This window comes from Pyxicephalus adspersus, chromosome 5 (assembly GCF_032062135.1).
Source record: "Pyxicephalus adspersus chromosome 5, UCB_Pads_2.0, whole genome shotgun sequence".
NCBI classification, from domain to species: Eukaryota; Metazoa; Chordata; class Amphibia; order Anura; family Pyxicephalidae; genus Pyxicephalus; species Pyxicephalus adspersus.
In genome coordinates, this window is record NC_092862.1 from 62,319,025 (window position 1) to 62,336,448 (window position 17,424).

The 17,424-nt window shown below is 39.5% G+C and overlaps 1 protein-coding gene across 2 annotated transcripts in view; it reads right to left on the bottom strand.

Annotated features, from left to right (window-relative positions):
- Positions 1–16,517, bottom strand: part of LOC140331027 (N-acetyllactosaminide beta-1,6-N-acetylglucosaminyl-transferase-like) — a 35,465-nt gene extending 18,948 nt beyond the window's left edge. The window contains exon 1 of one of the 2 annotated variants that reach the window (XM_072411718.1): positions 15,133–16,517. In XM_072411718.1, the coding sequence (XP_072267819.1) occupies positions 15,133–16,048 (916 nt within the window). In that variant the 5' untranslated portion in view covers positions 16,049–16,517. The remainder of the gene's footprint in view (positions 1–15,132) is intronic. The other variant, XM_072411717.1, reaches the window with a different exon arrangement.
- Between the last annotated feature and the right edge of the window lie 907 nt (positions 16,518–17,424).

Genomic DNA, 17,424 nt, shown 5'->3' on the forward strand with positions numbered 1-17,424 from the left:
ATTGACTCCCTCCTAAATTCCACACCTGCCCCTCCCACAACAACCTTCTGTGCCTAAGACATTCCCACCTACTTTAGGGATAAAATTTACAAAATCAGACATGATGTCTCTGCTCAACGAGCCACTCCAACCATATCCACCCCTTGCTCCAGTAAATCATCACTGGCCTCCCTCAGCCCTGTTACTGTGGATGAAGTCTCCTCTCTTCTCCCATCATCTCCAACTACTACCTGTCTGCTTGACCCAATGCCCTCTGATCTACTCCGTGCCTATTCCTCCACCCTGGCTTCCACCCTAACCGAACTATTCAACTTCTCCCTTTTTACTGGTATCTAGCCCTCCACTTTCAAACATGCCATAATCCCCCTTTTCCTGAAGAAACCTTCACTAAACCCCTCCATACCTTCTAGCTACCATCCTATCTCCCTTTTCCCAAATGTTTCCAAACTTGTCTAGAAAAGACTCACCAATTACCTGAGCACCAACTCTCTCCTTGACCCTCTCCAATCTGGTTTTCGAGCTGCCCATTCCACCAAAACTGGAGTCCTTACTAATGTGGCCAATGACCTCATCACCTTGATCTTTCCTCTGCTTTTGACACTGTTAATTACCACCTTCCAATACAAATCATGCGCTCCATTGATATCAGTGACACTTCTCCCTCTTGGCTTGCTTCCTATCTGTCTGACTGCTACTTTCAAGTTTATTTTAATGGTATTTCCTCCTCTCCCACTCTCCTCCCTGTTGGTGTTCCCAAGGGTCAGTCCTTGGACCGGTTCTCTTTACTCTGTACACCTCCTCACTCGGTATTCTCATAGCCTCTTTTGGCTTACAGTATTATCTGTATGCTGATGACACTCAAATCTATCTGTCCACCCCTGACATGTCTCCTTCAGTTCTGGATAAGGTCCCATGCTGCCCGTCAGCCATCTAATCATGGATGTCTGACCGATTCCTGAAACTCAACCTGGATAAAACAGAACTCATTATCTTTCCCTCCTCAAATTCCAAATCTCCCCCTGACATATTCCCAACTGTTAACAACACTGTTATTCGGCCCTCCCCTCAGGCACATTGTCTTGGCGTCACCTTTGATTCTGCCCTCTCATTTACCCCCCATATTAAGAACATATTCAGGTCATGTCACTTTTACCTACGCAACATCCCCAAAATCCGCCCCTACCTGTCCCCAAGACCACCAAACTCCTTGTACACGCTCTTATCTCTCGTCTGGACTACTGTAACACCCACCTCTCTGGTATTCCACTAACCGCCTCTTCCCTCTACAATCTATTATGAATGCTGCAGCCAGACTCATCTATCCTTCCTAACGCTTCTTTTATGCTGTCTCTCTTTGTAGTTCTCTTCATTGGCTTCCATTTCACCTTGGAATCAAAAGCTCCTGTGCTTTGCCTTCAAATCTCTCCACAGTTCGTGTCCCACTTACCTTTCTAATCTGGTAAAAAATACTCCACCAGCCGCTTTCTCCGCTCTTTCGATGACCTACAACTGACTTCCTCACTCATAACCTCATCACACGCACAGCTCCAAGACTTTTCTAGAGCTGCCCCATTTCTCTGGAATGGTCTTCCCTGTCCTATTCGGCTTGCTCCTACTTTCTGCTTATTTAAAAGAGCACTTAAAATGCATTTTTTCAAACTTGTCTACCCATCATCTTCTGTCTTTATCGTCTTCTGGTAACATCTGAAAAACTGTAAAAATCAGTTCAAAAAGGCATTTTTTACACTGATGACATATATGTGTGTCTACAGTGTAGGCTGCAGCTGTATTTCAGTAGAACACCCAACGCATTTCGCCTAATCAAAAATCTTCATTAGGGATAATTATTGGCTTATTTATTATCGATAAGCCCGAACGTTTCCCCTGTATTAAAATCATCACATCAACTGGTCCCGCTGTTATCATCCAGCGTCGTGTTCGTGTTCCAGCGTCTTCCTCAAACGTCGATCTCCCTCTCCAGCGTCGGGTGCCTTCTCCGAGAACCAGCCAGACCAGGTTAGAAGCCGGCCGGCATCTTCTTTTCCACCTGAAGAACATGCCAGCCGGCGGAGAAGAAGATGCCGGCCGGCTTCTTCTCCGTCCGTAGCCTGTGCGTGTCCCTCGGCGATGACGTCGGCGCGTGTGCAGGAAATTCAAATTGAAATTCATTCAAACACATTTTGTATTGGATTGAATACAAACTCCTGTATCCAATCCAATACAAAATAATTCAAAATCTTTCATTACGATCGGTCGTCGTCCATCGTCCATGGATCCGCCAGGACGGTCGTCGGACGATGGACGACGACCGACTGTACACACGGCAGATTTTTGCCCGATAATTGGCCGATACCGATTATGGGGCGAGAAAAATTTGCCGTGTGTAGGCAGCTTTATTCTATGAAATTGATAGGGGGTACCTAATTTATTGCTGCTTCTGCGTTTTGTGTGCAGGCATGTGTTGTTGTTCATCAGAGGCTGTTAAAAGTAGATATACTTTCTTTTTCACATGAATGTGTGTTGGATGGTGGTAATGACAGCCAAAATCTCTGACTATTTCAGATGGACAGGCTGTGACAACACACACCTTTGGCTGCTGAAATCTGTAATTACACATAGTAAAAGCACCTTATGTACAGGAAAATGCTACTGAATGTCTTTTTTTGACCCTTTAATGAGGTATGTGCACTTGTTCTGCAGATAATTACACTAAACACAGTTAAATTTAGTGAATTTCCAGAAATTAATATACTGTCAGACATTATACTAATAACCTCTATAGGCACAACAGTTAGGTTAAGCCCTCTCAGTAAGGAGCACACACAGGGTTTATGACGTTACTCTGCTATAACTCATAACACAATAAAATATTTATAAGTGTGGGACTTTAAAAAGATACAAAGGCTATAGGATAATATAGGGTTTTAACTAACTCCAGAGCAATTGCTGTTTTTTTTTTACAAAACTAAAAGTAACGTATTGAATGCTTTCACTTGTTGCCAAAAATTGGCTTTTAATACAATTTTAAAAAATTAAAAGTGTCTTTTGTAATGGAGATGCAAACCATTGGAAATTATTTGTGATATATTTGTAGGTGAGATTAGGACTCTTAGCATGCACAAATTGTGAATTACAGAGTGATTCGAAAGTACCCTATGAAAAATACTGAGGATGGTAACAAACCTGTACCAGCTTTTAAGAAAAAGCCTAAAGTCAGGTGTAGTTTTTTAGATTAGTACAGTTTAAAAAACTATTAGCTGGTAGGTGTTTATGGTGAAAGAGACTTTGTATGGCTCTCCTCTCTCTCTATTTGACAGCAGTTTTAAACAAATTGTACATTGTAATTGTAATTCGGGTTCTAGGATGAACTAACTCCCATGTGCATGCACGTCCCAGCCTAGCCAATTAAAACTTCACTCATCAAAAAGGATCACCCAGCAAGTTATATAATACATATTAAGTTAAATATAATACATATTATTTGTTAAATATTTGCCATCAGTTTCCCAAATTTGATGCTACCCATAGCAATTAATCTCAGCTACATGCTGTACCTAATTGTTATCTTACTAGCCTTAACTAGTATTTACTCCAGGCTTGGCCATAATCAATAATCATTAGCACCAAAAACATTACCAAAAGCAATGGAATTTTCATGTGCATAATGAATTTATATATATATATATATATATATATATATGCTAATGACATTGTGTCATTGATACAAAAAAAAGAGTTGGTCATGAATTTGTCATGTCTCATCTAAATACCAAGATAATTGTACCAATAATTACTAGCGAGATAATGTGCACCTCATAAACTTCCTGCCACTCTTATCAGAAATTTGCTATATGTCATGTTGTTTATTATGGGCTATTAGTGAAAACTGTCAAATATCCAACTGACATATGTGTCCCGAGGAGTTGTATAATTAACTAGTACTGTAAAAAAGAGAATATTAGAACAAGGTAAGATTCTTGCAAGCTCCAGGTCATTTCTAATGATGAGTGAAAATGTTACATTTGGAGGAAAGGCATCTAAATAGGTATTTGTAAATCTGTTTAATCATTTCTATAAAAGTGCATAGTTCCATCAAAGTGGACTGCCCCATTGGTGACATTACTAAGCCCCTTCCTTTAAAATTCAGATAGTTGTTTTTGATCAGCAGGGCCTCTATGGGTCACTGGGTCGTGGGGAAAAATAAAACTAACTGTAGTGGTTAAAATCTTAGCATCTCCAGATGGTCTGCCATTTGAAACACTTCAATACACTTCCAACTTCTTCAGCAAACACCTGTCAAAAATGTTGTTACAAGAAACACACTAAAGCTTAAAGCTGCGTACACACGTCAGATTTTTCTTGCCCGATAATCGGCATCGGCCAGATATCGGGCGAGAATCTGGCGTGTGTACAGTCGGCACACGACTGTACACACGCCAGTCGGCACACGACTTTCCAACGACAAAAATTGCACGTGTGTACGCAGCTTAACATTTGTCTGATTAACAGACTACTACAGAATAACTCCCGTGAACTGAAATGCGTTCCTTTACTGATCTGCGGTTCTCACCTGGTGTGCTGACAGAAGGCAGAACTGCCCGGGATGACAAAATTTTGTGCCTCAGTATAAATTAAACTCTTATGGCAGGGGAATACCTAAAATTTGACATGCCTGACTTGTATTTGAGAAAAACTGATCCAATAAAAAAAAAAAAAACACTGGAAAGAAAGTTTGTAAAGGATACACTAAAGGTCTATGGAACACCTCCAAGTTGCCATATCTAAAGGAAATATTTGGTCTTTTTTGACAGATTTATGAAATTAGAATTGCTGCAGTTTCAAACAAAAATATTTGTAATAACACTGATTTTAAAAAAGGGCTTATGTAACAATTATGAATAATATATACAGTACATTTTTAGCATACGTTTATCTCCCTGCTGAAATTTATAAGTAATTTAGTAATATTTGATTTTCTCGTAGTTAAAAACCTGACATTCGTATTGCATCTGTGTATAGGATCAGGGGGAAATTACAGAAATAATACAGGTGTTTATTTGCAATATTTTCAAATGCATTTTATTTTATAGGAAACTTAAAAATGAATGAAATAGCTCTTTAATACTTAACTGAAATTCCAGATCATTATTGGAACACAACCTTGAAGGAGTCACGATATTGTTTGTTAAGTTAACAAAGCAACCAACTCTTGATAAGATAAATACAAATACCAAAGTGTGCTATGGATAAAAAGAGAAAGTAGAAAGCACATTGCCTGCATTATATGTAATCACTTTATAACATAGTTACATAGTCAGTTAGGTTGAAAAAGTCTATCACGTTCAACCAATAGGGGAAATTAACATATCCCAGGTATAAACATTATGGATATAGTTGATCTAGAGGAAGGCAAAAAATCCCTGATACAATTTGCTCCAACAGGGGAAAAAAATCCTTCCTAAATGATGAATTACATAGTGTGAAGCCCTATAAAAGTGCATAATGAATTCAATGACTAAGGCAGCATAAAGTCAAAAAAATGTTCTTAGGATCATCTTGCAATTCCTTTGTAATTATGGGATTAAATATTTTGATAAGGGAGGGGATATACTCTACTAAAATGCATCAGTCTCCATCTGCTGTCTTTTTTCTTGAGTCTCAACAGTTGTGGTGCCTATAATATTTGGCATCTGTAAATTCTTGATCCTCATGCTACATTTCTATATTTGTTCTGACCAAAGCCATATTCTGAACTGGGCCACCCTTACATCTACTGAGCCCCAATGTTGTTGTGTAAAACATTGTATAAATATGCTGGGGATTTCTTGGTGCTCGCAGATTTTTTTTTTAACTAGAGGAAGGGCCCTATAATACAAACAGACCACAACCATTAATCCTGCTCCCTACAGATGCTGGGGACCTGTAATACACTGCTTGTATTGTAGGCCAAGGAGTAAGCTCTTAGGGCTAGAACAATTTTCTTAGCCACGGTCCCTCCTGAGGTTGCTAGGGTATCCTTAAACACTAAGCTGTGTCAGACTGAAACATGATACCATTTACATGGACCACTAATGTAAGGGGTCAATCTACACCATTAATTTTAAGGGACACTACAATATTACTGTCATTTATTGTAGGATATAATTATTTTTTCCGGATTATTACAGAAAATACTTTTGGTCTATAAAGCAGGTGCATGGTAAAATATTGGGCCAAGGTGTGACATATTCTAGGTTTACTGCATTCTTTATTATGTACTGTGAGCTGTAGGTATAATCATTTTTAGCATGAGTTTCCCTGAAAGCTGTAAAATATTTCAAGGGTTCCTCAGGCTGGCCTAACACTTGCAGTACATACACTCTCAATGATCAGCACAATCTGTCTGCTACAGCTATTAAGCAATTTACTAATTAGTTATCTGCAATAGACTACTTACTCTATGAATATGTACCGTATTTTTCGGCGTATAAGACGCACTTTTTCTTCCCCAAAACTGGGGGGGAAAAGTGGGTGCGTCCTATATGGCGAATGCAAGTTTTAAAAATAAATAAAACCGGTAACATACTTACCCGATACCGCGATCCCACGATCCTGTGTGCTTCTGCGATCTTCTCTCCTCTCCTCCTGGCTGCAGCGCGGATAAATTGGCACAGAGTGATCAGAAGGGGATAAATTGGCACAGGGTGATCAGAAGGGGAATAATCTTTTAGAATCTTTTTTTTCTAGATTTTCCTCCTTTAAAATTGGGTGCGTCTTATATGCCGGAGCGTCTCATACGCCGAAAAATACGGTAAGTATATGTATAGGCAAAATTTGTAAATTTATTCTATGGTGCTTTGTCTGTTTGAGGATAGTCCCCTTTAATTCCCGTCCTGGAGAGACAACAATAAATGTCTAGAGGGGAATTCCTTTAATTTATAGTTGTCAAACTAACAGGTGTGACCACTGACAAATTTCAATGCTGTTCTGATCAAAACGGTAAAATTGTGGATTATTCATCAAGTACATGTGTGTCTGTGTGTGTGTGTGTGTATATATATATATATATATATATATATATATGAGGAGGGGGGATGCAGAGGTATTCAAAACTGCATGAGGAAAGAGGTTGAAGGGTGGAGCAATGATGAAGGGAAGGTGCAGAAGTGATTGTGGCGAATGAAGGGGTGCAGGGTGGTGCACAGGTGTCTAGTCATAAACGGCATAAAAGAGCTAAGTGGGTTAGGTGTTAAGTGGGTTATAAAGGTGGAAAGTGGTGGAAGGCAGGTACAGAGGTGAACAGTTGTAGAGGAGGAGAACAGAGGTGATCAGTGGTAGAGGTGAGAGGTTGGGGATCCTTGGAGGAGGTGAGGTGAGAGGTTGATGGTCCTCGGAGGAGGTGAGGTTGAGGATTTCTGGAGGAGGTGGGAGGTTGATGATCAGTGGGGAAAGTGAGGAGTTGAGGATCCTTGGAGGAGGTGAGGTTTGAGATTTCTAGTGGAGGTGATAGGTTGGGGATCAGTGGAGAAGGTGAGAAGTCGAGGATTCTTGGTGGAGGTGAGAGGTTGATGATCTTTGGAGGAGGTGAGGTAAGAGGTTGAGGGCCCTTGGAGGAGGTGAAGTTGAGGATTTGCTGGAGGAGGTGAGAGGTTGAGGATTGTTGGAGAAGGTGAGGTGGGAGGTTGTGGGTCCTTGGAGGAGGTGGGGTTGAGGATTTATTGAGGAGGTTGAAGGTTGAGGATCAGTGGTGGAGGTTGAGGATTTCTGGAGGTGGTGAAAGGTTGAGGATCAGTGGGGAAGGTGAGAGTTTGAGGATCCTTGGTGGAGGTGAGGTTCAGGATTTCTGTCAGAGGTGGGAGGCTGGGGATCAGTGGAGAAGTTGAGGAATTTTGGAGGTGGTAAAGTAAGAGGTTAAGGATCATTGAAATAGGTGAGGTTCAGGATTTCTGGAGGAGGTGGGAGGCTGAGGATCAGTGGAGAAGGTGAGAGGTTGAGGAATTTTAGAGGTGGTGAAGTAAGAGGTTAAGGATACTTGGAGGAGGTAAGGTTCAGGATTTCTGGAGGAAGTGGGAGGCTGAGGATAAGTGAAGTAGGTGAGAGGTTGAAGATTCTTGGAGGACATGAGAGGTAGAGGATCCCTGGAGGAGGTGAGGTAAGAGGTTAAGGATCCTTGGAAGAGGTGAGGTTAAGGATTTCTGGAGGAAATGGGAGGTTGAGGATCAGTGAGGAAGGTGAGAGGGTGACAAAAGCTGTAGATATTACTAACAGATAAGACGTGCAATGATGAGTGATGGAATCCCTGACTGATTTAATCAGCCCTGATAAACTAGAGTTGAAGACATTAAGTTTAAAATCACTCTTTTTTTAAGGCTCAAAACATTGGTTCTTTGTCTGCAGAAAAGAATGTAATAGAAGGATTTCAGTTTTGGTAATGATTGTGTTGAGGTTTAAATATATCTAGACTTTGTTGTGGCTCAGCAATTCATTCAAAATTATTGGATGCAAAGACTGGCACTTGTGTTGGCTCAGGTTCTAGTTCAATTTGCTACATTACTCTTCCTCCTAAAAAGAAATATATTCTGACTACATGTATGTGTTTTCTGTGGTCACATAGTGGCTATGTGTGTAAGGTACATTTGGAAATGTGTTCAACACATTGCACAACTGCTATACCAGAAAAACAAAAAAAAGGTTGGTAATAAAAAAGGGTTGATCTACTAAAGGAGGTAAGGCTGTTTAGTTATCAAGGAGAATTATCTCTCTGTAATGTAAAATAATTTACGTAGCTGAGAAAAGGGCATGCTTTATTAAAATGGGAAGGCAGACCTAGAATAGATCTCCAGGATTAAAACTATTAGCCAAATATTTCCAATTTACTAGGGAAAAAAACAAAACAACAACATCACACATTCCAGGTTTTCTGGATCACCCAGGTTCTCCCATGATAGTCTATCTTCCCCAGCTCTACTGACTCTGTGACATCAACAACCCAGTCATGTGCAAGCAATCCATGCATGTGAGCTTTTTTGCAAAATTATATTTTACCAGATTTACTCAACTAAGTGAATTATCCCTTGCAGTGTGATAATTCACTTTGCTAGGTGAATGGTCCAGACATCTTTAGTTAATCAACCCTAATGTCTTTCTGACATATTTATCTATAGTAGGTAAGTAAAATAGATGTGTAAAGAGAGTCATGCCAATAAAGAATCCAGAGAATTAACACATGAAGACATGTATATGGTGTTACAAAAATACCTGCTTGTGCAAAGTACCATTTACAGCTGAAAGCACCTTCCGAATGTCAGACTTCTTTTGTGCTAGAAATATATAATAAACAGCCTGATCTTTATTACACTATTAGGAAGTGCAACATACTGTAATCTGTTATCTTATATGTCTTGTAGTTCACTACAACTACTATATATCCATCACTAACACACTGCAAAGGCTGACTCCCTTTTTTATCAATATGTTTATTAAAATTTTAAAGAAAACATACCTACAATGAACAAAATAGAACACAGATCTAAAAAATCCTGCAAAATAAACAAAATGCTAACATAATGGTAGCTTGCCTTAATATATATTGATATTGATATATATAGGTAATAACAACCTCACAATAAGGTCTGAAGAGAGGTTTAAAGAAGATCTAAAACACCCAAGGTCTGTCCTATCTAAAACCTGCACAAAATATCCATACTGATATTTGAAATAATAATGTCTGCTTTGTGGTCCCATTGTGGGAAATTTAAGGTAAAAGAAATACCTTAAAATTGAAAAAAAACCAAGGATATACAATAGTGCAATAAGATAAGGACACTTTCCATATAAAATGACTGTTCTGATAGTAGTTAGTATTGTAAGGTTATGTTTTTACTAGCAGTGTAAGAAAATAACATTTAGTTCAATGCCTGCATACTTTTAAATCTTGAATAGTACCTTTCACCCCTGTCACGCTGGGCTGGTTAATATACAACTTGAGTAGAAAATGAAAATCTTTTAATTCTGACTTTGCTAATATCCATGTATTGGTTCAGGGACTCTTTAATGTGAGATTTTATAGCGGTTCATAACTATCTTTCTTCTGCAGGAAAATGGTTAAATAAAACTGCAGATATTATAAGGTTTAAATGGATTCAACTATTTTACTATTTTAAAAAACAGCTTTTAAATTGGTGTATGTGTTGCTTGAAATTTAAACTCACTTGCGATCTGATTAAATTATTGTTACAGAAGAATTGTCCTAAACCGGACATAAAATTGGACATCCAGTGCAAAGACAACTCCACCATCAAGTAATAGCTCCACCTATGCAAGGCAAAGCAAAAGCTTTGCTTTAATTCCATATCTACAGACATCTACTACAATTACCTGCTGAAAAAAAGAAATACCCCATGACTTGGGTGGGTTAATTCTCATTTAGCTTTATTTATCAAGATGGTCAGGACATGTTTCAGCCTGGGTACATGAAACATCTTAATATCTATGACTAGACCAAGCTATTGGATGAAATGCATTACAATGAGAGCACATTAATGCCCTGATCATGTGGGCCATTAAAAATTTTAAAGAAATGGGGAATGGGGGCTGGAGAAGTATTATTTTAGCTTACTGTACAAGCTATGACCTTAGCTATCTGGAGCTTATACTAATACTGCTGGCTGAACAGAATAGAGAGGGAGCTCATGAGCACCTCTGACAGCCAGAGACACCATGAGCATGATCGTTTGGCTTGGCTAAATGCTTTCGCTTATTTTTATGTAAAGTGAGCAGGAAAAAAAGCAGCACAAGCAGACACTGCCAGCTTTAACACCAGAACCATATAGACTGGAACAAGTTTTCTTACCTTTGAATGCTGACTCCCCTCCCAAAACTAATACTAATGGGCATCTGCCTAATTCTATAGATAGAAGATCATTTTACCCAGCCTGAAAAACTGCAATCTTGTATCAATGAGAGGATCTGTTATCAGAGAAAGTCACGTGTCTTTCATTCATACTTGGCCTAGTAACCATTTATACAACACCCTGCATCAATCAGTCATTGGTATCATATTCCAGGAGCACTGTTACAGATTCAATGGAAGATATATGGGGAACTGCCGAATCTATAGGTAAAAAAAAAAACACACACAAATGCAATCTCTTCTGCATGAGATAATTAAAAGCATGTTTTAAAGAATAGGTTTTGGTGTTATCACTAGACATACAATATACGATATTTACAATTCAGCAAAAGCACTGAATCCATCAAGAATCAATAAAAAGTGCTTTCTATTATTTATTGTAATCAATATTAGGCACAAGGTCAATCAACTGTTATACAGACCAATTATCAAACCAGTGGATGGTACATTGAATACTTGGAGTAGATCACAATCATTATTTTGTATGTCTATCTTGTCAAAAGAACGACAAATAAAATCCATGTTCCTGCCAGAGCTACTACATAACCTCTACCCCTGGCAATCTTTGTCAGATGAAATCATTATCTAAAATAATATATTTAGCCTATGACAATTGCAGCACTATCCATTGCTCAGTACTTTTTATAATCACATGATCCTTTTATAATCACAAAATCCTTATTTCCCATGTGAATGTATATTTTGTCATCTTGTTGCTATACAACTGCAAAACAGTTTAATGCTTCATGTTAAAAGTGGAAGTGCTGTGTGCATTTGCAAGATCAGTATACAATTCTCACCCTATACAGTGTCTGCAAATGTTTTCAAAGTTTTCTCAGTATTCATGTTTGAAGCTTTTATTCAGTTTTTATTTAGGTTTATTAGGTATTTTACAGCCCAGAACTATAAAAGATCTTTTTAGTGCCTGAGATTCTACATGTAGCAGCAGCCACATACCATGTGCAAGCAGACACCAACGACCAAAAATGACACTACCTGGAATCTTGTGACCATCTCAACTAAGACACAAGAAATTAGTCATTTCTATATCAGTTGACAGGGAAAGCACACAATAAAATGTATTGTGTAATACTTTTTACAGCCACGTCAATATGAAACTAAATTTTAAATAATGAGTGATAATTTTCTGCCATTCAGCATACCCGTAATCTTCTATAGTTTCCTATTCATTCAGGGTGAACTCACACAATGCTAGTCACCATGAATCTTTGGAAAGTTAATTATTTCCCTGTCACTGAACCTGCTGCGGCAACCTTCTTAAGCATTTTGACCTCATTTTCAATTTTGGCTGATGTTTAAACATTACATGTGAGTCGTTAGTAATTTAGAATGTTTCCTATTGCAAATCTTGATTTCCTGTCATTGATTTGTAACTGAAATACTGTGGCTAACATTTAACCCCTTCAAGAGGAAATGTTTTTTTTTTTTATCTTACTTGCAGCTGAGATATTGTCCAAATATTATTTTGTGTCTCTTGCAGAGGCTAAGGGAACAGTGGGGGCCCTATTCTTTTAAAGCTTTCATACTGTTCGGTATATTAGAAACAAAGAAGTATTTAATAAATATTCCTGAAGCCTAAAAGCAAACTAATTTGTAAAATTATAAGGGAAAATAAACTTTGTGCTTAGTTCACCATATAACTCTTTAATGATGCGATCTCTTCCAAATCTAGTTTGTGCTGGCTGATTATCAGATGTAGGAGAAAATTAAATCTGCTTGCCAAAAGCAGTTAGACCGAATTGACCCATATCTTATTAAAGGCTAGGGAAACACAAAGCAAAAGGAGCCTGAAAAGCCCACACTTACCTTCAATTTCACCTATAAGGGTCTCCTGCCATCTGTGGCCCCCAAATAACTTGCCACGTACCGGCACTGGTCCATAGCCCAGGGGTTGGGGACCTCTGGCTCAGAATACTCGATAAGTAAAGTTTGCCGTTTAACATATAGTAATGGTATAGGTTTAATAGTTAGCTGTACAGTAAGAGTCCAGGACCATATTACAACCATCAGGATAGAGAATTGGTGGAGGACATCCCTGTCAGCCTCTCGCTGCTCGAACCTAAATGTTCTTAGCTCTTTAGACATTTCTGGTACAGATGCCAGGTGCTAAAGCAGATCTTGCATCTCTGTCCCTTCTCCAGTTTTAGAAACAGCCTCAAAATAGGAAATACCAAGCTTACAAACAAAGTCATGGGTAAAGTTAAAGATGGCTATAAGAGCTTGCTGCTAACTTATGAAAAAACAAAAAAACTTAATCTGCATATAAGTAACATTGCTATTTTGTTTGCTAAAGCTGTAATATGAAGAAAAAAAGAGTGTTTCTAAAGCAGCTGAAAAAGTACTGTATACCCCCATGTGGATTTGAATGAATAATGAAACGTATCTAGAGAAGCACATTCTTCAAATAAACCAGTGCACCTTCAGCAGCAGCACGAGGATAGCTGAAGTATAACCAAATTAAAGCCCCACAGACGTCTGATGAGCATCAGAGAATTGTTGCTGGATATGATCTTTTATGATCGTTTCCAGAAACAGATGAACAAATGAGCGCTGTACACATAGCACCGTTCTGTTTAATGGGAGATGGAAGGAAGGAGGATGAGTTAGTAGCATTGTGAAATGCTCCTGAAATGTACAGTGGTTGTTCCCAATTGGTGATTCATCAGTTGTCTGCAATAAAACATACTTACCTGCCTGTTCCTTATTCTTTTTTTACAAGTACACTGAGCTGCACAGTTCAGAGTGCTATACCGGGAAAGTTTTTTGAGGCTTATCTCTTAGTTAATATTATATACATTAAAAATGCATACAGTTATACTTGCAGACATAAAAGAACCAATATTTAGATTGATTGTCAACTAACGAAGCTGGAACTAAATATTGAAACTGACACCTTTTTAATTTCTACACGAATTGAACACTAACTTCTTACAGTGGTTGAAAGAACAATGAATCTATATTGATCAATTATCCTTTTAAAGGATGCCTAATGGAACATAATTCTTTAATTGGCCATTGTGCTGAGGCTTATTATTGGGAAAGGCCATACACACATTACCGCAGAAAGTATAGAATATGCCAGGGTTCTCCCTAGGCCCTTTTAGCTGGGTGTACCACCTGGCACTTTTCAGCACCCACCCGGCTGTTTTTGGGTGGTTACTAAAGAGTTTGGTCACAATACAGGGGCTCCCACCCACCTACAATTTCTTCCCACCCGGCTTAAAAAAATTTCTGGGTTGAGCACTGTATGCAATAAAAAGAAAAGATACTTTGTATTTACTTGTTAATGTACAGGTCATATGTTTGTTTACATACAACATGGCCTTTCTTTAGGAATGAATGGGAGTTTCACAAATAAAATTATTCTTAATATCATTATTATTATTATTATTATTAATAATAATAATAAGAAGAATAAACAGTATTTATGTAGCGCCAAAATATTACGCAGCGCTGTACATTAATCAGGGGATGCAAATGACAGACAGATACAGACAGTGACACAGGAGGAGGAAGAGATATATATGTACACAAGTACGTGCCCACCTGGGTCAGTCTCCAGCAACTACTCCCCATCACCCCCTCTTTGGCCAGTGGCCATGTAATTACTGAACATGTGCACGGCAGCCCCCACACCTGACATTATTCTTAGGGTGTAACAAATGCTGAGAATAAGCTGGGCAGTGTACACATAAAATAAATGATTGCTTGGAGCTAAGGTAAAAAGATAATTGTCACAAGAGGCTTTTTTATTTTTAGTCTTTAGTTCCGCTTTAAAGATTAACTTTACAAAAGTAACCCTTTAGGTACCAAAGACTATAACAGATACAAAAGTAATGGCTTTAAAAGCATGAAAAATAGGAAGCAATGATTGTATTCACAGATGAGGAAGTTTTGCTGACTCTAACTTTTATTCAATACCTTCTCATTAGGGGACATTGACTTCCCTTTCCGGGCACCAAGACAACTATAACTTTCTATAGGCCACTTATTGCTGTTATAACAGGTGCTTTTTTTTCTGTTTGTACAAGCTTTTTTTCAGTATACAACAAAGGAAGCTAACTCATATATTGCCATATTTCTGTATACATTGTCAAAGCATAACTAGCGTCAGTAATATATTACAAGACAGAAACGGGCAGTAAAGAATGCTATTTTGTGTTTGCCTTTATAAGGTAAACATGTCATTTGACAAATGTAGGCCAAGGATGCTTACATACCTGCCATTCTATTCAGTGTCACCCAGTAGTGCTCGTCAGGGCTGTAGGTATCCTTGGACCATGTCAGCAGATCTTTAGCTCTCTGATCTTCCAGGATGAACTCGGTAAACTCTCTTGTCAATGCAACATAGGCAGTGCCAAAGTAAATGGTGATATTGTTCGGAGGAGGGGGCTTTAGGGTATTAGTCCTTAGTACCTGGGCATGTACAATATCCTCTCGGTGGACGTATTTAGTCCGGGGGATGGCGTGACCGGGGGGCAGAACCCCAGGGGTGATATTTTTCCCTTTAAATTTTTTCAAATGCTCCATGATCTCCCTATTTGTCTTTAAAGGGAAATCCTGTCCACATGTATTGATCACATATTTCCATTTCACCTCGAATTTTAGCAGATCTTTGATGCAGTTCATATCGGCCTGAAGTCTGGAGATCCCAGCATACACCACAGGCTCGGTTTTGGAGGCGAGAAATGCGTTAGGAAAACAATCCACAAGTTGACTTACCGCTTGCAGGTAATCGGGCCCGGCCTTCTCATCCACATGGATGCAGTAAAGGTTCTGGGGCATATAGATGGCCCTGAACAGTCTCTCGAAGGTGTCAAATTCTTTATGTATGGTCATCATATAAGCTAATGGGAAGGCGGCCTCTTCATCGGACAGGGGCGCCGTGATGTAATGGTTTTGTCGGAGGTATTCCTGACAATTGGAAGTGTGGTACAGCCCGGTCAGGGTGGGCTCATAAGAAGATTTCTTCCCATGAAATAAGGCGTCACAGGATTCCAGCAGGAGGAATTTCTCTTCAGTAGCATTATAACGATGAAAAACTCTCCAATTAAACAGCTTACTGTTATAATATAACAGCAGGAGGGTGACACTGAGCACAGGGATTGGGAACATGCATCGTATCCAAGAAGTCATTATTACATACACACAAACATTGAAATAGAAATATTATACCTCCAGTCAGGGGGACCTGTCAGCTACTTGCAGGCTCCAGAGCAGCTCATTGTCTTGTGAAGAGCCTGAGGAGAGAGTGTGTGACAATGTGTGACATGTCGCTGTGTGTGTGACATGTCGCTGCGTGTGTGACATGTCTATGTTGGGCTGGAGAAGCGGCAATCCTGGTTCTCTCTCTTCCCTTCATCTGAATTTCTGAGAGCTGTATGAGGCGCTGATGACCTTCTGTTCACTTGGTGATTTGCATATGAAGCAGGGGCGTCGCTGATTGGTTAAGGCTCAACCAAGCACAGGCGCTTGTCACTGACTGCTTCAATCTGTCCTCTCCTACTCACCATGTCTGGGCTGCTGCAGCAGACGGTTCATTCCCAAATTCTCTACACAATGATTAGCAGGGACTAACTAGGTGGGATTCTCGGCCATAACAGGGCTGGGTCTGTTTTTACATTTCCTTACGGAAAATGTGTTCATATTCTCAGGCAGCCTTACAATTGTGTGCTGTGGAAAATCAGAGTTTAGGTTAGCAGACAGTGCTGAGGTGAAAGGTTTTTAAAGGGGAATAGGGAGGAATAAGTGTGTGGGAAACAAAATACATAATGAAAACCATTTTACAATGATGTATTCCATTGCTACAATTTTAGAACAATCCCTGGCAATTATAGAATTTAGGTGTGGACCAATAACAGGAATAATATTATAGTACATCACCCTGGTATATGCCTCCATAGGTGCCCCTTCCTGTGTGCTGCCTGAATGCCCTTAGTAAGTGCCCCTCTTATTCTGCCACCCTCAGTTTTCCACATAGTGCCCCCTGTTCAAGTACCCGCAGTGCCCCCTGATATAATGGACTCAGTGCCTCCTGATATAGTGCCCATAGTGTCAATCATATAGTGCCTTCACATATTTTTCTCTTCATGGTCCCACCTGTCATAGTGCCTTTTACCCTCATAGTGCCATCCGGGTCCCCAAATACTGCTCCCTGAATTAGTGCCCCCCTTTTAGTGCCCTGTAATTGTTTACCCCTCACAGTGCCCCTGATATAATGCCCTCAGTTAGTGTTCCCCCATGATGCCCCTGTTTGAGTGCCCACAGTTACTGTGCCTCATAGTACCCTTAGATAGTCCCCCCCAGAACTGCATATTATAATGCCATCAGTTAGTGTCCCTTTTATAGTCCCCTTAGTCCTCTCCTAATATATTCCTTCAGTTAGTGCCCCCCATTCGTCGCCCACACTTTATTCCCTCGGCTATTGCACCATTTGTTGTGCTCCCAGTGTCCCCCCGCCCCATGTTACTCCATTATGTTGTCCTTAGTGTCCCCCGTTGCACCCCTCTTTT